Genomic DNA, 26,772 nt, shown 5'->3' with positions numbered 1-26,772 from the left:
CCTGACTCTAAGGAGATTTAAAGGATTCTAGTAACTAAGAAAAAACAATTATTTACACAACAAAGATTTTCTCTATTTCAATGTGACAAACTTTTTACTCACTACAATGGCAGGCCTTCCTGGTGCTGTTAAGCACAACAATGTGAAACTAGATGCAAGGGACCTATGCGGCCTTTTTCAATCAATTCTTAGTGAGTGATCACTGTGATCCAAACTAGCAGGGGATCCTTGTACCTACTAGTTACACAGAAGCCATACAATACTGAATGGATCTTCTTCCAAAGAAGATATTCAGGTGTCCAGCAAGTGTATGGAATTATTAAGAAGGTCAGAGCAGGGCTACGGTGAGGTGTCACCTCACAACTGTTGGAATGGCTGTTATCAGGAGGATGAGGGATGGTTAGTGCTGGCAGGGATGAGGGTGGGCCTCATTCACTGTTGGTGAGAGTATGGACTGATGCAGCCACTGAGGAGAACAGAACAGAGGTTCCTCAAAAAACTAGGAATGGATCTTCCATATGGTCAAGCGGTTCCACTTCTGGATATGTCTGAAGGAAACAGGATCACTATCCCCAGAGGATGTCTGCACCTCCACGTTCATTGTGGTGTGTGTTGTCTATGGTGCCGAGGACATAGAGGCAGCCTGGGTATCCATCAGCAGATGTATGGATGGAGAGGGTGTGGTGTGTGTATGTGGTGGAATACTGTTTAGTCATAAAGGGAGGAAGGTCCTGCCATTTGCAATGACATTGGTAGACCATGAGGGCATTGTGCTAGGTGAAGCGGGTCAGACAGAGAAAGACAAATACTGTATGATCTCACGTATATGTGGAATCTAAAAGAAAAAAACTCATAGAAACAGAAATCACATTTACAGTTTCCAGGGGCCAGAGAGGGGGATGGAGTAGGTGAAGGTGGTCAAAAGGTACAAACTTCTAGTTATAAGATAAGTAAGTTCTGGGGATATAATATACAGCATGATAATTAAAGTTAACAATATTGGATATCTGAGAGTTGCCAAAAAGTACATCTTAAAAGTTCTCATCAAAAGGAAAAAAATGTGTAACTATGTGATGTGATGCATGTTAACTCGACTTACTGTGGTGATCATCTCACAATATATAGAAATACCAAATCCTTATGTTATACACTTGAAACAATGTAATATGTCAATTATAGCTCAATAAAACTGGAAAAAATAAAAGGGGAAAAAGTCATACAATAAGTACTACCATGCTCACTCTCCAGTTACTCACACAAAGCTGTAAATACAAAATTGCAAAATGATCACACAACAGTAAAACGGGTATTTATGTTGTTAACATGAGTGTTGGAAGTAGGAGAAAATTAAAGGATCTGAACAGCTTCAAGGCATGTTTCATGTATGCATAATCCACTGTCAGACACAGGTGCACATACTTGCCTCCCAAATAAATCTTTTTTGACATTCACTTCATTACTATAGGAAAGTTACAGGATATGCCTATTGACAAGAGAAATGGTGATCCATTTGGGTCACTCCAACCTTTATGTAGAGACCATTTTTCAAACTCCAAGGCATCAAGCACAGATTTTAGATCTGATATCTGCTGTGCATGTGTCTGTTGTGTTGTAGGATAACATTATGCTCAGAAGTTATTAACTTTCTTTTTCTTAAGTCCAAATCAAGTATTGAGACACAGAGGGAGGGAAAGAAAGAGGGAGAAAGGTGGGGGGACAGAGAGAGAGAAAGAGAGAATATCTGTACGCTGATTAGAGGAAAATGTAATTTTTCTCACTTCTCCAGGTAAACAGGATGACTTCGAACAACCATTAGTTTTTTATTCTTTTTTTACTATGTCACATGTAGCCTCTACTCTAGAGACTACACTGTTAAACTTAAGTACACGGTAACAGGATCTACCCATAAAACAGTGTAATCCCTTTGCCAAATCCCCCAGCAAAGGTCAGCTTCCCCAGGGCTATTAGCTTCCTTAGGAAAGTCATAAGCTGTTCAAACACCACCGGTAACTTTGGTTTTCCTCCCTAGGATTCCTATGCAGACAGAGGTACCTCCAGGAGCTTCATCTCCAGTCACCTCTAATGGGAAAAGACTGAGGGAAAGAAGCAATCCCTCAACATCCAACTTATGGGACCCCAGCTGTGTTATTACATCAACTCCTGAGTGAGGGGCAAAGAAACTCCACTCTTAGTCTGTCTTTCTCTCAGGACACTCCAGGAAGTAAGGCTTATCACCATAGACTGTCTGCTGGGCATATCTGGCCTCCTCATTTGCACCTTCGCTTATTAAATGTAGAGAATCCTTCTGCTATCACCTCCCCTTCTTCACTTCCCTATGAGAAGTGAAGATATGACATAAATAATAAGATATGACATAAATAATAAGTCATCATCATAATAATAAAAATAATAATAATAATAGTAAGTGAAGTCCCTTCACTTCCCTTCACTATGTATATGTTGGAAGAGGGCATGGAAAGGACGTGACCGCAGGTTGACCCCTGAGCTGCACTGGGCAGTCAGAGGCTCTTCATCCCTCTCCAGTCCTTGGATTACACATTTCAGGCATGGTTCTCCCAGCAGAAGCCGTTCTGAAGAACGCAGACTTCCGAGAGCAATGTGGTGTTGAGACCATCTGAACTGAATATGTGACTGAACCCAGTTAAAGGCCTCTAGATAAACTTTTTTTTTTTTCCAGGGTTTCTCACCTTAGCACTATTACTATTTTTCATTGAGGTATATAGTTGATGTAACTAGATAACCTTTTTAAGTTTCTGGCGGGCAGATGTGGAGACCTATTTTAGCTGCCCAAGGCAAGTCTCATACATGAGTTTCCTGCTTATTCCACCTGCCACCTACCAAACTGGAGTGTCTGCCTCTTCCATCTCCCCTTGCCTTCCATGTATGGAGCAGATTTCAGGTTTCACCCAGGAAGCTCCTGAGGTTTCGAACCAACAGTATCAACAGGCCTGCCCGCAACAGCTCTTACCAAATTTTGTATATGTTTATTGTCTGTACTTCATCTTGTTCTTTAAAAAACGTATTTGAAGCTTATCTATATTATTATTTATGTCATATCTTATTTTCAAAATATATTTAAGGTCAAAAAAATATATATACATATTTAAGGTCAATTATAAAGATACATTAAATTTCAATGATTAGAAATTAGAATTGAAAATGATGTTTTCAAATTAGATTTTACAGAAAATACTGGTTAATAAGTCAATGAAAATTTCGTGGCAAGTTTTTAACTAAAGTGAGGGCTCATGGCTCTGTCTTCTGATGCGATCAGCTTTAAGTGGCCCATGTCACACATCTGAGAGTGAAATGGAATAGAACGTATGATCTGTCAGACAAAAAAAACCCAACATGATGAAAAACTGAATGAAATTCAATAAAATGTAATTAGAAAGATTTCAACATAAAGCCAGTGTTTAGGTTTAAATAATCGATCACGAAAGTATCAACAGAACTTGAAGAGGGCCTTGCTATACAGTAGCTTCTCTGAAAAATACTTCCTTTGATTGCAAGCTCAATGTGATCTGAAGTGTAAGAGGATTGATAAAACAAAAAGCTATTGAGGGCTTCCCTGGTGGCGCAGTGGTTGAGAGTCCGCCTGCCGATGCAGGGGACACGGGTTCGTGCCCCGGTCCAGGAAGATCCCACATGCCGCGGAGCCGTTGGGCCCATGAGCCATGGCCGCTGAGCCTGCGCATCCGGAGCCTGTGCTCCGCAACGGGAGAGGCCACAACAGTGAGAGGCCCGCGTACGGCAAAGGAAAAAAAAAAAGCTATTGAAACCATTTATGCAAAAACAGAATTATAATGTCCAGAAAATAGGTGGTAGAAGTTCCACTATACTAGTCAAGCCACTCTGTGGTTGAATTTTCTAATGGAAACTATTTATACACCCTAGAATCTAAAGGCATAATCTTCCACACTACAAAGCAAAATAAAACCCTGTTTCTATTTGGATGCAACAAATGTTTTCATCAGTCATCATTTCATCTCTATTTAGTACAGCTTTTTCATAATTCCTATATTAAATGCATTCTTCTTCAGTGGATTTTTCCTTCTATTTTTTTTAACTGTTTGCTCCAGCAGATGTCAAAAACCAACTAAAGAGACATTTAAAATATACATACTATTTTATTGCCAACTCCTAATCCTGTCTATCAAAAATGAGAAAAAACAGTCTAATTTTAGAAAGAGGGTATTATCACTTACCCATTGTGCTGTTGTTTATTGAACTGAAGTCACCACTAAGATTGCAAAACCTCTTAGCTTCACTTTGAGGGTGAAAAACTGTTAATGAAACCCGATTGAGAATCTATTGCATTATAATATAATGGTGGAGAGAACAAGCTTTAAAAAAAAATCTGGGTTTGAATCCTGGCTCTGTCAATGCAGCTTAGCCTTGGCATCTTCCCTAAGTTCTCCAAATCTGTAACTAGTTTAAGGATTAAATTATATAACATATGTAAAGTGCTTAGCACAATGCCTCACATATGGTAAAGAAATAATATATTTTAACTATTATACTGTTGTTTTTGATATTCTTATTAGAGTCACTATTATTACTATTACTTATTCACTTTTACATACTGTGAGACTGTTTTAGACCTGGAATCTAGCAATCATTTTTGCTATTTTATTTCTGCATTTACTTACTAGTTTCACTCAATCCATAGACTCTCTAAAACAGCAGTGATTTAAATCTACTCATGGGTAGAACTCTGGGCAATTTTACTAGCCAGCTAGTAGTTTGCCCAGGAATGTTTTATAGAAATACGAAATGAGAAATACAGCTTATATTCAGATATTCCCAGTTAGGGGATCACAAGGTAATTATTCATTCATACACACACAACAAAGACATATGGTAAGGCAGAGATGAAAAGTGATTCGTATCATAAAAGAAACATCAATCAAGTGTTGGGAGAGTTCGACAGACAGAGGAGGAATTTTGTTGGTCCAGGAAGGTTAAAATTGTAATAGATTGTAATAGACTGAGAGCACAGTCTAGTTTCCAAAATTGTTCTTGGGGTACTTTCACACTGAATCTCCCTCTCACCCACTGTACCCTCAGCCTCCACTCCAGTCCTTTCATTTAAACATTTATTCCAAATAGTACCATTCAATTTTAAAAAGTAATTTTTTACTTCATACACTGCCAATGAAATATCAAAAACAACGAAACACTTCCCTTTTAGATAAAGCCTAATTAATTGTGCAAACTGTTTTGAAAACCTGATTGTGGTGTTTCTCCTGGTTGCATACCTGTAAACAAATGAGAAGCAGAAACTTATTGGCAGCTTGACCCTCCCTGGAGAATTTAGTTGGAATACTAATAAAATAAAGCCTCTGAACCCTCCCCACAAATTGACACAAACAGGAGGAAGAAAAAAATTAAAATTTCAACTTCTGAACCATATAATACAGGTTCTGACATTATAGGAATGCAACAGACAGTCCTATTTCCCCACCAGCCTTTGTTTTCACTGCCGCCTGCAAGGGATGGAGAGTTTTTTTCCAAAATGGTGAACAGTCATAACTGAGTTGGTCTCAATTCACTGCCGCCTGGGGGGAGAAAGGTAACAAATACAAGGTTTTATTTTGTTTTGAAGAGTCTCTCACAGAGAGGAAATTCAGTAGGTGGAGTTTAGAAAAAATCTCCAAACAGACCAACAGAGAGGCAGACCTAGGCTCTCCTTAAAGGCATCAACCACTACAATATTGTCATTTGCCTCGCCTAGCTTTCTCCACCACTTACTCCTCAAGGCCTGCTGGGCTACTGGTATTGATAGAAAAACACTCAGTTGGTGAGATGAGGTTACTGAGGTGACAGCAACTTCACAAAGTTTGTTTAGTCACATGTGAGAATTTGCCATGAGTAATCCAGTAGTGACTGGATATATCTCAACTGGATCATTCCAGTCTTTACTTTGAGGCCATTATAACAGGTGTATTCAAAATGGTATCTAGACAACTAAGGAAAGACTTAGGTTGGAAGAATGAGAACTACTTTGTGAGTTAGAAAACCTGGGTTTGTGTCCTCAGATCTATAATCTTGGCTAAGTCTACGACTGAGGTTTCTCATCTGCCGTACTCAATAAGGATAATAACTCCCACAGGATAACTATGAGGGCTAAAAAGAAATAGCATCTCTAAAAGCACTCTGTAAAGGTCAAAATACTGCTTAAATGTTAGGCTATGGCAATCTTTTACTGAGCCTGACAGTCATGATTTGACTCCTTAAATCTCAATAATTTAACAATGATTTAAAGGAATACACTGTATTTTCTTATTTTTTGTAAGAATATCAAAACTATTTGTATAGGCATTATGATCTATTAGCAAGATCAAAAGGCCATTTTGAGTTTTATTAGATCTCTTTATTAATACAAAAATGTTCTATTTATTTTGCATCTTAGTTTTCTCATCGTTTTCATAGAAAAAATAGTCCTTTGTATTTCTCTGTTTTAATAAGTTTCTGTGAAAGTTCTACATAAATAGCAAGTATAATATTATAGTTTCATGAACATTGTTTGGTTCTATAATGTTTAAGTAAAACAAAACCATAACCACAAAGGAACTTGCTCAGAAATCTATTAGTAGAATAAGTCAATGTAATATATATCAAAAAATGTTTTAGGGCTTCCCTGGTGGCGCAGTGGTTGAGAGTCCGCCTGCCGATGCAGGGGACACGGGTTCGTGCCCCGGTCCGGGAAGATCCTACATGCCGTGAAGCGGCTGGGTCCGTGAGCCATGGCCACTGGGTCTGCGCTTCCAGAGCCTGTGCTCCGCAACGGGAGAGGCCACAACAGTGAGAGGTCCGCGTACCACAAAAAAAAAAAAAAAAAAAAATTGTCTTATTCCCTTCCAATAAAAACGAGGTAAACCAGAAATACAATCATCTAGAATAAGCAGGTGAGTGGATGAGAAAAGTAAAAGCTTTTCAGAATTCTCAGCTTCTAGACTGACATTATGAAGATGGTGGTTAATTGGTGGTTTAAAATCTTTTTCCCTTGAAAGAATAATTAAGGTTTCCACTAAAAACAAGGGCAATGGTTGAAACAGCAGAATCTGTTCTCAGTCAGAGGTTATATGGGTCATATAGATCATTAAGATCATTCTAGGCCATGGAATGCTTTAATAAGCTCAATGACACTCGGTCTCACTGAACTGATGCACCTCTTAAAAAAAGAAACTTCCTATCCTGAAGGGACTCATTCTACAGTTGAATGGCTGTTAGAAAGTTCTTTTGTATATCATAGGGCAATACAGTGAGGAGGGGCAAACAGAGCATTCCTCCCAAACAGCAATAGCCACTCAACTGATAAAAGTTTCCTTCTCTAATGTAGTTTTTAAAAAGTAGCATTAAGAAAGTCCATGGATTTTTCAGTTTCCTTTGAATACTATGACCATTTTGTATTTTTATAAAAAGAGGGAACTGCAATGAAAAAGGCCATGTCTTGGCAAAAATCCATATCAGTAGTTCTAGCTATACAATCACTTCCAGAAACATCAGTTGATTTATGCAAAAGCTCTAATATATGCAAATACAAAAGAAAGCAAACATTTATTTCCAGAAGCATTATTAAATTACGACACATTAGGAGTCATTAACAACTAGCAGGAAGGGGCACTGGGCTTTGCTAGTCAAATGTTCCAAACAATCAAAAATAATATCCACGAGACAATTTCCTGCACATTGATTATTCCAATCTCCACACTAATAAGAAGGGCTAAACCAAATAAAATGAAACAGCACAGCAAGAAACTAAAGACTGAGCCCACTTGTAATGGGGTGGTCTATAACCTTGAGAGATGGATTATATCTCTCAGGTTACCGGGGGAGTATGGGAAGTTATTCCAGCACCTTGAATCATACCTTGAAACCTTAGCACTGCTTGGAAAGCATCTTTACATCAACTATGCCCTTCCCACATGCACAAACACACACACGTTTCACAAAGCAAAGAATTAAGACCCAGACAGATTGTCCAAACCAACCAGTTAGTAATGATAAGCAAAGTCGGAACCGGGGACTTCAGATTAGTCCAATGTACTTTTACTCTGTAAGGGCTTAAGTGGCTATTTAAACACTCTTGAGATTGCAGCAAATGCCACTGCTTTTAACAACTTACAAAGCAAACTGAGAAACTGTCATTTTTGTCTTAGTTTTTGGAACTACTTTTTAATAAAATAGTAGAAACAAATATTTTGAATCTGTTGTAAAAATTTTAACCACAATTCTCTTTCTTCCTTCACACAGTCCTAAATCTGTCAGTTATTAAATATCCACTAAATCTGCCAAGTGATACGTTAGTTTCTCTAGGGACACAAGGGAAACCAGAACCAGATCTTCTTACAGAGCCAAAAAGATTAAAAAAAAAAAAAAAATAAGCACACATGCAAGCAGTATCTGCAGCTGGAATCAATGGTTCCCTCCTTCAGTTTACTTAACATACAGAAGCGTTTTGCTTTGGAACCAAACTTCCCAGGGACTTTCCTCTTTCTGCTTTTTAACTTGTGACTATATAAACTACTAAGCCTGTCATCTTAAAAAAAACATTTATAATCATTTTTAATGTAAAGAGCTGGAAGTTTCGTGGAGAGAAAATAAGATGCTTTATTGCTTGCATAATGTTTACACATTTGTAAAACACTTCTACGTGTGTAATCATATACAATTGTCACAATAATCCTCTGAAGTGGCTATTCCTAGCACCTCCATATGTGAGGTAAAAAAGGCTCAGGGAGTTTAAAAGATTCCCTAAGTTCACAAAGCCACAGAACTGTGGCCCACTGCCTTGAAGACTCGGGCTACAGGGCCCATATTCCAACCCAGTAGGGAAGTCACCTTCTATAGTTTGTAAAACACAGGATTTGGGGTTACACAGACTTGATTTCAAATCCTGACACCACCATTTTCTATCTGTGCGATCTTGGGCCAAGTCTTTACCCTCTCTGGGCCTCATTCCCCTAATATGTAGAATGAGGGAACAGTACCCCCTCATAGGACTGTTACGAAAATCAAATAAAATCACACATGGGAAACTGTGTTCTCAAAGCATTCACCTTCCCTTGTCTGCCTTTATCTACCCATTGTTCACCTCCTCTGCCTTCTTTCCTTGCACCACCCTTAGTTCAAACACACTTGCTTTTTTTCTTGCCTGGACTGGGCAGGTCTCCCTTGCTCAACGGTGAGGAGTTTAACAATCATTTGATGTAGTGTGTTTCACACAGAGTGTATTTCCATAGCAAGAATTAGTCCATAGGTAAATGAGGGAATTATGTCAGACCAACATAGAAGCCCCATAGGTTCATGCACAATATTTCTTAGCACGCTACGTTTTGTGCCACCACAATACAACAGCCAAACACAAAGTGTACACATAGTGGATGCAGCAAGCACTGGAGGAATGTAGCACTGCTCACATGACCCATTCTTCCTCTTTGCTCAGTCTGGCTAAATGCTAGGTTTCAAAAGGGTTTATTGCACATTTCTCTCATATATTTGTACAAAACAAACAAGCAAACACTAGATAAGGAGCCAGAACCATTTCATGGTAAGCCTGTCACTGCTCCTCTACCTGCAAATTCTGCTGCTAACGTCCCTCTGTCCTTGTTTTCATAATTCAGCAGACAATACTTCCTTATATACTCTTCCATCAAGCCACCCTCGCCTGTATTTTCTAAAGGTAAAGTCTTGTATTACTGTGTTATTTCTTTACTTATAGGGAAGTTAGCATGTTTTTATAGACATGCTAGAAGTTTTAATAAGATTTTTTTGGTTATTGCTTAATTATAACATTAAATGTTTTGGTGGTTAAAACATTTTGAGTGATCTATTCCAATTCTATTTCCTTCAAAATGCCAGTTATTTTTAGTGTGTGATTTTGCAGAGTGTGGGGCTTTTTTAGTGGAACTTATTATGCCACAGCAGAAATGTCTATATTTTGCTTTGTTGTGTGGGTATTTCTGATATACTCAGGCACCACAGATTGATGGAATAGATGGTATAAATAAATTGTTTTCATTGCACTTACTTGACTCTCTTTGTTAAAATTCAACTCAGCACCTCATCTGCATGGTTAAGAATGTACAATTTCCCACGAAGATGCTACCAAGAAGGGTAATTCTTTTTCATAAATATGCTCAACAAAATGCTTATAAAATTTTTTATAAGCATAAAATAAGGCTCATATATAGTGTTCAAATAAACGTAGGCAGTACTGGCCTAGCTCCACAACTTTAAGTAGCTTGTGTTTTAGTATGTAAAATGATTCAATTTTCAAATCAGCTAAAAAGACATTGCAAGAAGAGCATCTTCAGCTATAAAATCTGTCATATGAGTAATTTCTAAGGTAAAGAAATAAATTCAAAAATTTTAAAAGTGTTTACTCTTATACCTAGCATACTTAATTGGCAATAAAATGAAACATATGGGGTTTTTTGTTTGTTTTTTTAATTTTATTGTATTTATTTATTTTTGGCTATGTTGGGTCTTCGTTGCTGTGCGTGGGCTTTCTCTAGTTGCTGCGAGTGGGGGCTACTCTTCATTGCGGTGCAGGGGCTTCTCACTGTGGTGACTTCTCTTGTTGCAGAGCACAAGTTCTAGGCGCGCAGGCTTCAGTAGTTGCGGTTCGCGGGCTTTGTTGCTCCGCAGCATGTGGAATCTTCCCGGACCAGGGATCGAACCCCTGTCTCCTGCATTGGCAGGCGAATTCTTAACCACTGCACCACCAGGGAAGCCCAAACATATGGTTTTAATGTGCATTTATTTTTTGACATGGGAAAATAACCTTTCCAGGCCTTGGTTTCCTCATAGGAAAACAAGAATTTTTTTAAAATTGAGTAAGGGACCTCCCTGGTGATCCTGTGTTAAAGAATCAACCTTACAATGCAGGGTATACGGGTTGGATCCCTGGTCAGGGAACTAAGATCTCACATGCCGCAGGGCAACTAAGCCCGCACGCCACAACTACTGAGCTAGAGAGCCTGAGTGCTGCAAACTACAGAGCCCACACGCTCTGGAACCACAACTACAAGAGCCCATGTGCCCTGGAGCCTGCACGCTGTAACTAGAGAGGAGAAAACCCGCACACCACAACTAGAGAAGAGAAAAACCTGCACACCACAACTAAGGAGAAGCTCGCCTGCCACAACGAAAGATTCTGCATGCCTCAATGAAGATCCGGTGTGCCCCAACTAAGACCCAATGCGACCCAAAATAAATTAAATAAATAATAAACAAATATTTAAAAATAATAAAAAATTTAATAAGTGCACCATCAATTTTATGAGGTTTTACACATACACATATATATATACAAGAAATTCACTGTAAAACTGTTGATCCTCCAATCTTGGAATTGTAAAGTGCTCTGATAAAGAATATATGATTGTCATCACTGATTCTTTACCCCCAACACTTCTAGCAAAATTACCTAGCACAAAACAATTGTTCAGTAAATATTTACTAAATTAAATTGAACTATTTACATAATTAATGCGGCAGAATTTCTCAATTATATTATTTAAAAGAAACTAGATTTATTCCTAGAAAGCAAATAGGCTGCTTTTAAAATAAAACAAGAAACGTATATTTCAAAAGAAAAAAAAAAACTTTTTCCCTATTACTATCTTACAGATTAAAAATAAAAGGTTTTGGATGTCGTTGTTAAGTTGGTTAGAATTTGATTTGGTCGCAAGTAACAGAAAATCCAAATCATAGTATCTTAAAGAAGACATAAAGATGGCAATAAAACTACTCTGTATGATATTATAATGATGGATACATGTCGTTATGTATTTGTTCAAACCACAGAAGGTACAACGTCAACAGTGAACCCTAAGGTAACCTATGAACTTTGGATGATTATAATGCATCAGTATAGGTTTATCTTTTGTAAAAATCTACCACTCTGATGAGTAATGTTGATAATAAGGCTGGTTATGTAGGGTAGGGATTATATGGGAAATCTCTGTACCTTCCTCTCAATTTTGTTGTAAACCTAAAACTGCTCTAAAAAAATCTTTAAAAAATATAGAAGAAGAATTCTTAATTTTTAATTTTTCTCTAACATAGAATTATGTAGGCAGGTCAGGTTTGTATGCTGACTCTATAATCATCAGGGACCCAGGTTCATTCCCTTTTGTTGTTCTGCCATCCATAATTCCCAGCTTCTACCTCCTGGCCAAGATGACTGCATTCTAGCCAGGAAGAGTAAGAAAAGGAAAAAAGAAAGGTATACTCCCTTTCTTTAAGGGCACTTCCCAGATATACACCTCTTCTGTTTACATCTCATTGGCCAGAATATATCAAATGGCCATGCCTAGCTGCCTGGGAGCCTGAGAAATGCAATCTTTATTCTAGTGGCCATGTGCCTAGATGAAAATGCAGAGTGCTATTACTACAGAAGAAGAGGAAAAGAAATATCAAGGACAGAGGGGTTTACCACAGTTTTATAAAGTGATAATGAGCTTTGAGTCAAACAAATCAATACGGTACAAGTCAAACAAATCATAGTGTACAAGTAAGTTAATTAGTTTCTAGTAAACTTTCAGAGTAAGACAGCAATGAGGAATGCTAGAACACATTTCCAAAAGATAAAGTCCTTTTGATTGAAGCCATTGAAAGTCTCATCCCAAATGACCTATACTAAGACATCTTCAAATCAGTTAATCAGTTCAAATCAGTTAAAAGAAATGTTATGAAAAGAATATACAACTGCATAAAAACAAGATTTAAGATGAAAAGAGAAATTCATTTTAAATTATCTTTTTATACTAATCTAAATGAATAGTAACTTTTCTGGTTAAAATCAATTATATCTCTATTCTTACCTTAAGAATAGAATGAGTGCTCTATATTCACTAACATTTTCCAAACATAAATGTACTAAAAATAAAAGAATGGAAAGACTAAATAAAAGTCAAGGAAAGACAATAAATATTCTAATTTGAGAGAGTCTGGAATATTCTTTAAAACATTTACAAGATTCTTTAAGAGATGTGGACTGCCTGTCCCATCCCAGTAGCCCTAAAAGCAGTTACTTTATAGATTCAAAACAAATAAAACTGAATTCATTTTTAAATGTGCTATTATTTTTAATTTTTTTATTCATTAAGCTTCATCACTACCATCACCCAAAAGAGTCAATTATGGAGGTTTCACTTTAACTGTAAACTTGGAAGCTAAGGATAGAAAGGACTTTAAAGACCTCCCCATTATTAAAAAGGTAGCTCAGAAATCCAAACAAAAATAACAGAATTTTGGTTAGACATAAATCTAAGTGGTCATGTAGTTCATAGGTCAAACCATTCCTAACTGCAATCAAATCTCTTTAAAAGTTCACAAAATCTCCAAAGAAGATATGAAAATAGCCAATAAGCAAAAGATGCTCAATCATTTGGGAAATGCAAATCAAAACCACAAAGAGATGTCACTTCATACCCATTAGTATAACTACTATCAAAAATAACAAGTGTTGGTGAGAATGTGAAGAAGTTGTAACCTTTGTGCACTGCTGGTACGAATGTAAAATAGTGTAGCCACTATGAAAAACAACATGGTGGTTCCTCAAAAAATTAGAAATACGATAACCATATGATCCAGCAATTCCGATTCTGGGAATTAAAAGCATGGACTTGAACAGATATTTATACACCAATGTTCATTGCAGCATTAGCACAACAGTCAAAGGTGGAAGTAACCGAAATGCCCATCCATGTATGAAAGGATAAACAAAATGTGGTATATACATCCAATGGAGTATTTTTCAGCCTTAAAAAGGAAGAAAATTCTGACACATGCTATAACATGGGTGCACCTTGAGGAAATTATACTAAGTGAAATAAGCCAGCCACAAAAGAGCAAATACTGTATAATTCCACTTATATGAGGTACAAAGAGTACTGAAATTCACAGAGACAGAGAGTAGAAGGGTGATTGTCAGGGGTTGAGGGAGAGGAGAATGGGGAACTGCTGTTTAATGGGTATAGAGTTTCAGCTTGGGAAGATGATAAAAGTTCTGGAGATGGATGGTGGTGAGAGTTGCAGAACATTGTGAATGTACTTTATGCCACTGAACTATACATGTAAAAATGTTTAAAATGGTGAATTTTATGTTAGATGTATTTTACCACAAAGAAAAAAGAAAAAGAAAGAATGATAGACCCATTTGAGTAACATGAAAAAAATGATAAAGCTCATGGAGTAAAATATGCCATTATTTTAAGGACCTAGGACAAATTATCATTTTATTTACCTTTATCTTCCTTAAAGTACTTATACACACTAAAGAATTTATATCTTAAATGATATATTTTCTGAGATTTGCTTCAAAATAACCAACTGGGGGAAATCTGAAGTGAGGAAGCATAAATGAAACCAGATCTACCAGCAGTTAAGAATTGTTGACACGATGTGATGGGTACATGAAGATTCTTTATATTATTTTTCTCTACTTTTGTATTTGTTTGAATTGTGTATGATGAAAAATTTTTAATATTTATTGTACATTTACCATATGAAACAGTTTTAAACAAAATCATCAAGAACCAATGAAGAGCAGCAAATTCTAAATTCTAAAATATGTATAAGAAAGACAAATTTTAAAGGGAAATCCTCCTTATATGTCATCACTTCCACTTACAGAGAAATCCTTTGGGGGCAGCATTTATAGGTAATAGTTAACATATATTAAATGCTTCCTACTTATCCAAGCTTTACATGCACTATTTATAATAACTTATCATTATTATTATTACTATCTCCATTTTTCAGAGGAGGAAACTGGGACTCAAAGAGGCAAAGTAATTTCATTCAAGTTCACAAGTATTAAGTAAATTTTAAGTCTATGGAAGGAGACATTTGGTTTTCTAAGGGATAAGATCAACACTCTTGCCTCCTCTGTCTCCATAAATCTCTGAAGACTTTCAACATTAGCTTAGCTCAATTTAGTTCATTTATTGAGTACTTACTAAGTGTCAGAAGCTGGGCACTTTGGGCACTGTGCTAAGCACTCAGAACTGCAAACAGAAGATACATATCAACATAATATTTATTTCAGAAACCAGATGACCCAATATAAATAAATTTTCCTAACACCCAGTTCTTCCCTTTTCACAGCAGTAATCACTCTATGATAAGTTGTCTGACATCTGTCCTCACCACTGTAATATAAGCTCAGTGAGGGCTCAAACCCTATCTATCTAGACCACAACTCTATCCCCAATGCCCACACAAGGCTCAATCAGAGCTGAGGCTCAATGTATGTATGGCGTACAGAACTGAATTTTGAGTGCGCTGTCAATTCACTAACTTAAATGGAAGCAACACAGTGAAGAGGCAAGAATACGGTCTTTGGATCAAGCATTCATTCATTTATTCACCCACTGATTCATGTGCTTAGGCACTCAATATTCAGAAACAGCTATTATGTGCCATTTTTCTAGGTGCTGGGAACACAGCACTGAAAAATAGGAGTCTCCACCCTCGTGGAGCTCACCAGCTCTGTTACTAATTCCTGAGCAATCTTGGGCAGTCACTTAGTCTGCATAAGTCACTTTCAGCTTTCTTATTAGAAAAACAGGATGCTAATAATCAACGTGCAACATATTTTAAGGAAATCAGGTAATACAGATAAAAGCCTTGACACTCAATAAATAACAACTATTCTAATTAACAATAAACCAAAAGTCAAAACCCAAAATACTAAATATAAAACAGAGCAAGTGACAAATGGCATTAATTTCCAGAGGAAATGCAACTAAAAAAAGTTCAGCAAGAGAAATATTATTAATAATATGTTCTATGTGTACTTAATTTTCTTCAAAATGCTTTGGTATACATCATTTTAAATATTAAAGGTGAAAATTTTCCCTAGATTTCTGTACTAGAGAAAAACTTTCTACTGAACCAGTTTGCCTAACGTTCAAAAGCTTCTGTGTGGCCAAAGATGGTTATGTAGATTTATATTGGTCTTGACATCTTCCAGCAATGACCAAATGGGGGAAAGCATGTTAGCTGGACCTCTACATGACCTACAGCCATGGGGACACTCAGCAAGCAGGGAAGACTTGGCAAGGAGAGTTTTGCAAAGTTTATTCTTGCAAGGAACCTCAGAAACTTCCACAATTCCCAAAAAGAGTCTGTATTACCTGTCAATCACTCTCAGTCAAACATTCTCACTTATACTTCATCTTTCCAATGATTCTGTAAAGTAGTCTCCAGGAGAAGTTAACACACTTGCCCAAACTTACACAGCCAGTTGGGGGCAGAGCAGGAATTCACATCTAGCCCTTCTGACTTGGAGACTCTGTCACTCCGTCATGAACTACTACTTTCCCTAGACTACTGCCTTCCTTTCAACATTCTGAGACATATGAAAGAGAAGTGAGCTTAAAAACAATGGATTTCTTTATAACCCAATTTTAAACTCTGAACAAGGATTCCAACCACTTTAAATCCCTTTTACCCAGGGCTTCTGGTTTTCCCTCAGTCTTATTAGGAATTGGAATGGCTATGATGTATGTTTGAGACACCATAAGATAGAAATTAATTGGAATACTTTCAACATCAGCAAATCATCTGAGATGCTGCGAGTGCACTTCCTGGAATATTCATGGCATATGCAGACTTTAGTCTTACTGAAAGACAGCCCCTATCATCTGACCTCTGGAGGGCCAGCCTCTGCAGACAACTTAAAGTCTCCATAGGATGAAAAATAACAAAACATCAACCCTTGGTGTCATTTATTATAATATCTCCTAATATCTCCTTAGCAGACCATGGTCCTCCTTTAAAACCTTACATCTGTATTATTATTTTAAAAAATTGTTTGTTGGGCCCTACTTTGTTGCAAGCACTGCATGCCAAGTCTCAAGCTAAGTCTAGCATTTTCTTTTATCTCTTCTCTTGGGTTTGATGCTGTTTTTCCAAAGGTCTTTATTCCATAATCACTATGCTATCAAATATAATAGCCACTAGCCACAGGGGGCTATTTAAATTTAAATTATAATTAATTAAAATTAAATATAATTTATAATTCAAGTCCTTGGTCACATCAGCCACATTTCAAGCGTTCAACTACCCTCTGTGGCTAGTAGCTACTATACTGGACAGTACACAGAATATTTCCATCAAGATAGAAAGCTCTATTGGACAGTGTTGCCACAGAGCATCAAATTCTGGGTTTTCATCAGCCTAGAACTTCCAGTCAGGATCAAATCAAAGACAGAACTACTACCAGGGTAGGTCAGTCAGTCTAGTTCCCAATCTTATCATTCCTGGGGCTCCAAATGCTAAACTATAGTTGAAGGGAAAAGGGAATCTAGTAATCTATTTATAATGGGTGATTAAATACCCTGGAATAATACATAGATGCCACAGAGTAACCAGGATGCTGATTTCTTACTGAAACTGAACTACAAACACAAGACTTACTGCATTTATTTTAAGAGAGAGACACACACACACCACAGAAAGACAAATAAAGACCTGAATTCAACCTGTGTGACCTTAGACAAATCATGTTACTTACTTCTCTGATCTTAAATTTCATAATCTGCAAAATTAAAAAGTAGATAAATTCTTAGTTTCCTTTTACCTCTGAAATTCCAGAATGCAAAGGCTTTATTGAGTTTACATAATACCTAAGTAACTATGCAGACTTCAAAGATATATTAGATAATAATTCAAAGGGCTTATTAAAAATAGAAGCTAGCTATATTGAACTAATAACATAAGACAGGACACTCATTGTGTCATAAAATGGTATTACCAAATCATCTTACAGAATCTGCCTTTTCAACTACCAGAAAGACATGACTGGAAGTGGTTAAAATGTTCACATTTTCACCTTTATCAAAAAATATAGCAACATACTGGACCCCATGGAACATACAAGGTGTTTCATTAAATAAATAGTAATAATAAAAGAATAGTTATTAGAATTATATAATGTAACTATTATATATTATAAATTATGTTATAATTATATAATTATTATTATAGCATTTTTGAGACATTCATTGAGGGTCTAACATAGGCTACCTCATTTTATCATCAAACAGCTCTATGAAGGAAATGTTTCCTTATTTTTTGTCATTTTATACATAAGGAAACTGAAATGAAAGGAGTTAGGTTGCTAAACCACAACTGCAGAGCTAAACAATGGCAGAGCCATGACTTAGAACCAAAACCGCCCAACTACAATGCAGATGCTTCTACTTCAGCACACTGACTCCTTAAGAAAATTTTACTTGCTAATCACCAGAAAGGACCTAACATAAGAAGGCTTCTAGACTATTCTTAAGAACGCAGCTAGAACAAAGCTGCCATTTTCCTACATATTTTTCCGGAAGACAGAACAACTTCTCTCCCTGGATAGGCCCCTCAGTCAAAATTTTTTCTAGCCTAGGCCAGGTGGCAATTTTAATGGAGCTGAAATAACCTTCATGATTGTCTATTAGAGTTCCAATGTCCTGAGACCTTTGTTAATTGAATTAGACACAAGACAAAGGGAATTAAAAAGAGGGAAAGTTAAATTTTCATATTGCCTTGGGCAAATGGCAGAGAAGTGGGTCTTTTTTTCCCTAAGGAACTGCATACCCACATTCACATTTACAATTATTTTATAATTAGATTGATATCTTGTAAGATAGAAGCCTCTGTAACTCTGACATTCAAATGCCTCCTTTTCACAGCTATGAAAGGCGGAGCAAGGGCCAACTACTTGTGTTGCTTGTTTTCCACAATATCGTTTTCAAGGAGACTTAATATTTATTAAGTCACTAAACTATCCAAACCCAAAATATTTTCATATTCTCTGCAGTGATCACATTCCATCAACCATACTACTGAAATATACCCTGCTTTCCATCACTCAATAGAGCCACAAAGGCTATTATAAGGCAATAAAATTCCTTTACAGCTTCTCCTTTCTACATCTGCACTTTCCTCTGATCCATTAGATTTGGTGAGGTTGGAGGTGAGAAACGGAAATAAAATTCAGGCCACAAATTCTTATCTTAATCCCACAAATAGTACTGATAAGCAACAACTGGTGAGGAAAAAGCTCCACCATGAAAGGCTTTCTTGCTCCGAACTCAAGTTAATTATTACCCAAAATTCAACATTAAATTATTACTCATAAAATGTCTCTATCTACTTCTCAGAAGTATCATAGATGGTGGTCCTATCCTATCTCAGGACGCATTTGTGTCACTGAGGGAAAAACAGGTCTGCATTTGATTCAAACAGATTAAATTCATATTTATAGTAGACAACATCCTTTAGTCTAGGAAGGTGCTTTCAAATAATGCATAGAGAAGACACTCCATTTTGGAATTTTTTAGAAATGGAATCTTTCTGATGCCCGCCTCCCATCTGAGCCCCTAATTTAGAAATCTGAGGGGCCTAAATACCTTTTGTGATTATCCATTTGCAAACATTCCTTCCTTTTCTAACAGGCCTTTCTCTGGTTATCACTTAGAAATATTCTTTACTGTACTAACATGTAGCTGCACCCTATACCCAGACAGATCAAGATAACTAAGGTTCAAAAATGTCAAAGGCTATTTTTGATAATGGAGTTCGAGGAGGGAGGAATGTGACACCTTCAAGGTTGACCACACTGGACAATCCTGAAGTGACAAATGCACTGAGTTAGTGCCAAAAATGTCAGCTAACTCACCCCTAAGAAACTAGTGATGTCTGTGACTAAATCTTTTCCAAAGAAGAAAACTAGTCACTCCCCTCTCTTGCAAATATATCTGTTTTCACAGAACAGACTTACTTCAGAAAAAGCTTTCAAAGGCAATGTCTAGGTCAAGCCAATCAGCAGAGGTCATCTGCCTACTGGGCTGATAGCTCCCATTACACCTTTATGTAAGAAAGGCCAGTGGTCCCATCTTACTCTGCAAAAAACAGAGCAGTCTTAATCTTTCAAGACTAACCTTCTGCCACTACCACAATATAATACCGAGTTTAAAAGCACCTGAATGTCTGTGTATAACAGGTACTCAAACAAGATGGTACCTGCTCTCATATCCAAAAGACATCATTTTCTCTTTCACAACTAAAATGAGCAGCATCTCAGGGAAAATTACATCTTCACCCTAGGTCTTTTTTTAAAATATTTATTTGGCTGCATGGGGTCTCAGTTGTGGCACACGGGATCTTTAGTTGCGGCATGCGGTACCTAGTTCTCTGACCAGGGATCAAACCTGGGCCCTCTGCATTGGGAGTACAGAGTCTTAACCGCTGGGCCACCAGGGAAGTCCCCACTTAAGTCGTTTTTGAAAAGTGAAAAGGAAGAAGCAAACGGAATGAGAGTGACTAGATGGAAAATGAAGAGAGAGGAGGGGAAGAGAGAATGGGTAAGGGAAAAGGTGGGGGGGAGGGGAGAGGCATAGTGAACTTTATAGGTTTGCTATTTCCAAAATATGTGTTCATTCCACTAAAACAGTGAATGAGGAAAATATTTTCATTTTCTTTTCTGACAACCGGAAGATAAACTGTTGCTGCAATAATAACAGAAATTATTGGTCATTTTGAGCATTCTTGCTAGTAAGAAGCCAGCATTCCAGCCAATATGAAATATTGGCCCCAAGGTGCCCTAGAAATTTTGTTTTTCAAATGCAGGAACGTCAGCTTCTGGACAAAAAGTGATGTATACTGTCTAGTGGGCAGCATGCTGGCCAGACACCAAATTTACAATGTGTCTCCTTGTAACCCTGGGTTCTAGTTCAGCGATCCTTTACAGCCAGTACCACCCCCAGGAATGAGAGTTTTACCCAAAGCAGACCAAGAATGACAGTAGTGTTTGAGTTCTGAATTTTCACCTCTACATACTTTTCACCTCACTACATTTCAAGAAGCTAGTCTGAATCCAAGGTGAGTTGGAGCTAGGTGGGTCTCTTCTTAAAGAAGTTGATTATTTCTATTCCCTTCTAGTTAAGGTCTATCTGAAGGGAGCTTAGGAAACCCCAGAAATAAAAGTGGTTAAGCTTCACATTTTATAAACTTTTGAATGTTTTCAAATACATAAAATGACATAACCACACTAACTTAATCACTTGCTTATAAAAAAAAAAGCAGCATTATAAATTGAAAAATTTGTAAGGAAAATATTTTGTCCATATGGATTTTTTTAATGTACCTCTTATATCAAATGAAGCCTACAGAGAGCCCTCACATTAAGCCAAAAAGGTACTGGCAAATATCCGAGACTGATTTGCAGGTACCAACCCTGATTGTGAGGCAGTGTTGAGACAGGCTGGGACCTGGGACCCTTTGCTGCAGTGCTTGCACCTGGATGAACGTCTCCTGCAGCAACAGAATACAAAGAAACTATAAGGGACTAAAAATAACTGTGTGCATGTGCAGCTGGGGCAAATTATGAACAAGATACAAAAAGACCAAAAACCCAACTGCCACTTATGAGGCGTTCAGAGCAAAAGCAGGGTGCTGTGCATGATCCCTGCACCCAGCATCACCAAGGGAGTGGGCAGACCACCCAAGCCATACCTCCAGTCCAGTCTCCTGGACCCGCCCCTACCCTCACCCCATTTAAGGGACCAGCTCACCCTCCACTCAGGCAGCAAGCAAGGGGAACTGTTCCTTGTTTTCACCCCACTGTGCTGCAGTGGGCATCCCAATAAACCCTTGCCTGAATTTCTCATCTGGCCTCTTATCAATTTCTATTGATTAAGGAGTCCAAGAACCCTGGTCGGTAACAGTGTTACTAATGCCTGTAGCTCTCACTATGGCAGCACTCACTCTGCCTGGAGGATCATAGTTCTACCCACTGAAAATACATTTTTCCCGAACATCGCTAAGGAATTCTCCATGGAAAAAAGATCCCTGGAACCTTCCCATTATTTTGAGGAATTCCAATAATCCATATGAGGATAATCATAATGGAGAGACATCAGATGAACACAAGAAATTCACAAATCCCAGCTCTTTTCTGTGCATCACACTTTGACAACCATTCACTGTTTTCTCTGCCGCACAAGAATATTCCTAAACCTCATTCATAATCTACCGAGAAAAAATGGAAACAGCACATGCATATCTTTAGTAGGTATAAACCATCAGAATCCTGGGCAGTAAACAAGAGGTGGCTTGCAGGGAGGGGAAGTGGTGAGAACACAGAACCCACTTTAAGAACTGTGTTTCAACAGTGAACTAGAAGTGGAAAATTGGCATGAATCAATAAAACAGCAATTTCTCTAACTATTCTCTTCACTGATACTAAGCAATGCACTGTGAGGCTGAAGCTCTTTCCTAACCTTTGACTGACTTCATGATTAATAAGCATTTGTAACAAGTCGCTTATTCTTTCATGCAGGTTGAGCAGTTGACATATGGAGTCAACCTACTCCTTTCCTTTTTACCCCTCTCCAACTATTCTGCTGTTCTTCACATTAAAATCTGGCCTCTACTGAGAAGATATTAAATGTCAAAGCCCACATAAGATACAAAAAACAGAGGTAAAATGGTCATATAACATCATGTTGTATGTCTGTCTACAGACATGGACCATTTGACTTGGTAACCAGCAAATGCTAACCAAGAACAACTGTGTTTCTTTATACAAATTATCTGGTATTTCTTTATATATTATTATTTATATCACAAACAAAAAGATATATGTTCAGAGAATAAAAGGATAGACAGGAAATGCATAAGTAAGCATTATGAGTAAAATTTACTGGTGTCAACTTTTTTCCAACAATGATTTATCAGGAAAATCTTTTCTAGAAATAAATTGTATGTGTCATTACCCTAAACAAAAAGCTAGGAAAAGGAGGGCAAAGAAGTAGCACAAGCAGTTCCAACCTTACCCAACAGAATACAAATGCTTAAAAGAAATGAGGCATTACATTCTCTCCCTGAAGTTATCATAACCTGTTAATTTATAAGTAGCCCTAACGGCAATTTGATGCTAAACAACAATTTATAGAGTGTTTCAAAATTAGCAATATGAAGCTTAGGTACACTAAATAATCCAATAACTATCTATAAAACTCCTAGCCTCATTTTTCACATATTCTCATGATAACTGACTAAATGAGACACAGACTGATGTCATATTAAGTTTATTTCTAATCAAGATTAACTGTTAGGTGTCCAATCAATTCAGCCCCTGATCTTTTAATAGGGAAACAGAGAATATAGTGTTTGACCTAACAAAAATAGCTAACTACTGATAATTTTACAGAAGTCCAACTCTCGACATTGCACAAACCTATAAGGTAGAATTTACAATTCTCACATCTTGCATATTACAATATTCAGTCATACAAAACAATAAAGAATATTATAACTTCTTTAAAAAAACACATAACTGCCCCTAAGATAGTTCTTCTCAGAACCACATCTATACAGAATGGGCAAATATCCAGTAATTTCAATCAATGTAGGAAAATAACAGTAATAACTTAGGCTCAAGTGGATTATTTTCTTGATTTATCCAGTTGGGATGCTTTAAGACTAAAATAGGCAATTTTTTTTCCCTGTGGGAAAAAAGTTTTACTGTGCTATCCCAGACCCACAAAAGTGCATTCATAGGTACACAATACACTACGGTCTACAAGGCTAGCATTGACAGGATGTCCATGCATATTCACATCAAAGCAATAACAAGATTTCCTCAAACGCATATCATCACCACCTCTTAATCATCCTGGCTCACATAGAAGGAGAGTTTTCATTTAGTATAGGTCAAGGTGGAAAGCTTTTCATCTTTATTCATAACCAGTTCTGATCCTCTAGCAAACTCATCCTAGACTCTTCAATGTGCTCACACTAATCAAAATCTTTAACAATTTCCTTCATTTCAAGGTCTGGTTTCCTTTTTACCATTGCTAGTGTTAACTAAAGAAATCTTGCCCCATAAGCACTACAGATAATATGCTAAAGAAAAATAATCCCAGCATAAAAAGCAACAGAAACAAATGGTACAGAAGTTAAATAAAAAATACTGCTTCCTGAATTTTAGGAAGATTGTTGACTATAACCAGAATGAACTTACCTAAGCAACCACTCTGAAGCATACACAATATTCAAATACACCTTTATTATGGTGGCTTTAAAGCTAAGATTTAACTTAAAAAAAACTGGAATTGTTTAATTAAAATTATTAAACCACCCATACATTCACAGCCACATTCACTCTTGCCCCAGAATTGCAAAGTAGTCTATTTTCATTTCTAAAATGTTATACATTTATATAATCATTATAACCTAAATGCTTAGAAGGAGTATAAGAAAAAGCTTCTAAAATCTATTACAGATGCTATAAAATCATGTATGTAACAAACAAAATATGTGGGATGTCCAAACTTGCTGCTATTGCTGACTGCGGATTAATCTATGTAAGATCACCAGGGAAAGTGTGAGAACACAGTATGAGTAGCCTCATTTACTTCACTGTGTCTCTACACATATGCATTACTTGAGAATGTCAGATCATCCTCAAGTATAATGTGCAGTCACTGGGGATTTGGAGAATCCATAAGGCCACAAAATTGATCTGAGGGAAAAAAAATTCAAGGAAGCCAGAAGTTTCCCTTTTTCCACGAAAGTGAAGAAATCCTTACCTTTCTGTACACCAGCATGTTGGGTGATTCATCTGCCACCCCATTGCTGGTCTGCCCATAATTATTCCCCTGGGCCATGTCACCACACACGTGGTCCACTCTTAGATACAAGAATTATCACTCCTCCCTGCAAGAGTCAGAGAGACATCAGTGAGATCCTAATGGTAGTACTTAAGAAGGTTGACTTTTTTTTTTTTTTGCGATACGCGGGCCTCTCACTGTTGTGGCCTCTCCCGTTGAGGGGCACAGGCTCCGGACGCGCAGGCTCAATGGCCATGGCTCACGGACCCAGCCGCTCCGCGGCATGTGGGATCTTCCCGGACTGGGGCACGAACCCGTGTCCCGTACATCGGCAGGCGGACTCTCAACCACTGCGCCACCAGGGAAGCCCTTAAGAAGGTTGACTCTTGATTCATCTCCCCCATCCACAGCACCCATCCCACAATGGAGCATGCTTAAATGCTGGGGCTGGCTTGCAAGAAATAGCACAGAAATAGATTTAAAAAAAAAAAAGAAAAACTGAATTTACACCTACAGTACTCCCAGGGAATTATAAGTAAGAAATGAATGACAATCTTTTAGTTAAAATAGTCATTTGACTATGGTTTTAATTGACTTGATTTTCTGGGTACTCATTTTTTAAAGTGTTTAAGGCTCACTGAAAAAAAAAAAAAACCACCGTTACCATTTCCATCCTATGAGTTCTCTTCTCTCCCAATACTGCATCTCCACAGTATCTTCGGTGTTTTCCCCGAATGGGCAGAAAGGCAACACCCTGTGGCAGCACACTTTCTCCCAGGTGTCTGGCTAGTTTCCCGCATGCAGGCGCATCAGAGAGGCCCATTCCCCGAGCCATTCTCCAGTCATGTGTTTCGTCTTCATTCCCCTAGGTCTCCCGCACAGAGTCAGGGAGCTTCTCCGACTTTCACCTGCCTGCACTGCCGGCCAGTGGCTCCTCTCCCCTCGGCCCACTCGGCTTCGGAAGTCACGGCGTAACCCTGCCCAACCTTTGCAAGAAGGCATCAGAAGGTGTCCCGGAAACAAGACCAGGTGGGAGGTCGGCCCTTTAGGCAATTACCTGGGTCACTGTGAGCAGCACCTAACTGCGGACGCCTCAGAGTGACCAGGCACTGAGGGGAAAACAAGCAAGCCCAGCTCGCCTGCTTGGCTCTCACGGCGGCAGCAAATGGCAGGCGAGCCCAAGCCGCGCGCGGGAGCCGGGCCAGCGGCAGTGTCAGCCCCGAAGACCGGGTCGCGGGGCTCCGGGGCGCCGCCTCCCCCCAACCCCCACCCCCAGCCACGTACCTTCTCCTGAAGGTCGCGGCCCGAGGCGCCTTCTTCCCGGCGGCTGGGTGCGGCGGTGTCAGCGCGCGGCCAGCTTCATCACCTCCGCGCGGGCACAGGGCTCTGACGGCCCGCGCTCCTCCGCTCCCTCCTTCGCTTCGCTTTGCTCCCGGGCTCTCGGACCACGAGCGCGCGCGGGACCGAGACGCCCGGCCCGTGCGCGCGACTGGGGAGGGAGGAAGGGACTGTCACGTGGGACCCGGCGTCCGTAGGTGCTGGCTAGGGGGCGGGGCTCGGCTCCGCGCGGCCTCGCGGCCCCTCCGGCCCCGCCGCCCCACAGTCTCCTCTGTGGGAAGCTGCCGCCCTGCCCCCAGCGCGCGCAGCCCGGGCCCTTGCACACCCGGGCCGGCGGTGTGCGCGCCGCTGAAGGCCTGGCGATGGGAGTGTAAGCCGGAGAACAGGAAGGGCGATGGGTAGGTGGGTGGATGGATGGAGGCATGCAGGAATGGATGGAGCCCCTTGCAGCCGGCAGTTTCGTCACGTGTCTGATGACTTCGCTGACTGTGCGAGCGAAGCAGATGATTGTTCATCGTTATGCTTAAATAACGAGAGTAGAGAGATATTGAGACATCCTAGGAGTGAAGGAAATGTCCAGGATCAAATGAGTCATTCAGCCCGTTTGCCTGCGACTTTCACAGCTTCCTCCTAAGTTAGAGAAACGGGAAATGATCTGGAGGCTGCCAACTCGAGGGGAACATCTTGCCACCTGTTAAAATGAAGGCACATCCCCAATATCTGGTTTCTCTCTCTGACAGATGGTGCTCAGAGGAACTTTCACCCACTTACTCTCAACCTCCAGCAG

At 38.8% G+C, this 26,772-nt stretch overlaps 1 protein-coding gene across 4 annotated transcripts in view; it reads right to left on the bottom strand.

Annotated features, from left to right (window-relative positions):
* RGS7 (regulator of G protein signaling 7) overlaps nt 1-26,373 on the bottom strand; it is a 592,608-nt gene extending 566,235 nt beyond the window's left edge. Inside the window, exons 1-3 of one of the 4 annotated variants that reach the window (XM_073801627.1) lie at nt 25,932-26,373; nt 24,627-24,753; nt 21,268-21,345 (exon numbers count right to left, since the gene is read on the bottom strand). In XM_073801627.1, the coding sequence (XP_073657728.1) occupies nt 21,268-21,345; nt 24,627-24,704 (156 nt within the window). In that variant the 5' untranslated portion in view covers nt 24,705-24,753; nt 25,932-26,373. The remainder of the gene's footprint in view (nt 1-21,267; nt 21,346-24,626; nt 24,754-25,931) is intronic. The other 3 variants (XM_073801618.1, XM_073801639.1, XM_033851999.2) reach the window with 3 other exon arrangements.
* Nucleotides 26,374-26,772: the final 399 nt, after the last annotated feature.

This window comes from Tursiops truncatus, chromosome 1 (assembly GCF_011762595.2).
Source record: "Tursiops truncatus isolate mTurTru1 chromosome 1, mTurTru1.mat.Y, whole genome shotgun sequence".
Taxonomy (NCBI): Eukaryota; Metazoa; Chordata; class Mammalia; order Artiodactyla; family Delphinidae; genus Tursiops; species Tursiops truncatus.
This window is presented reverse-complemented; position numbering and strand designations above follow the sequence as displayed.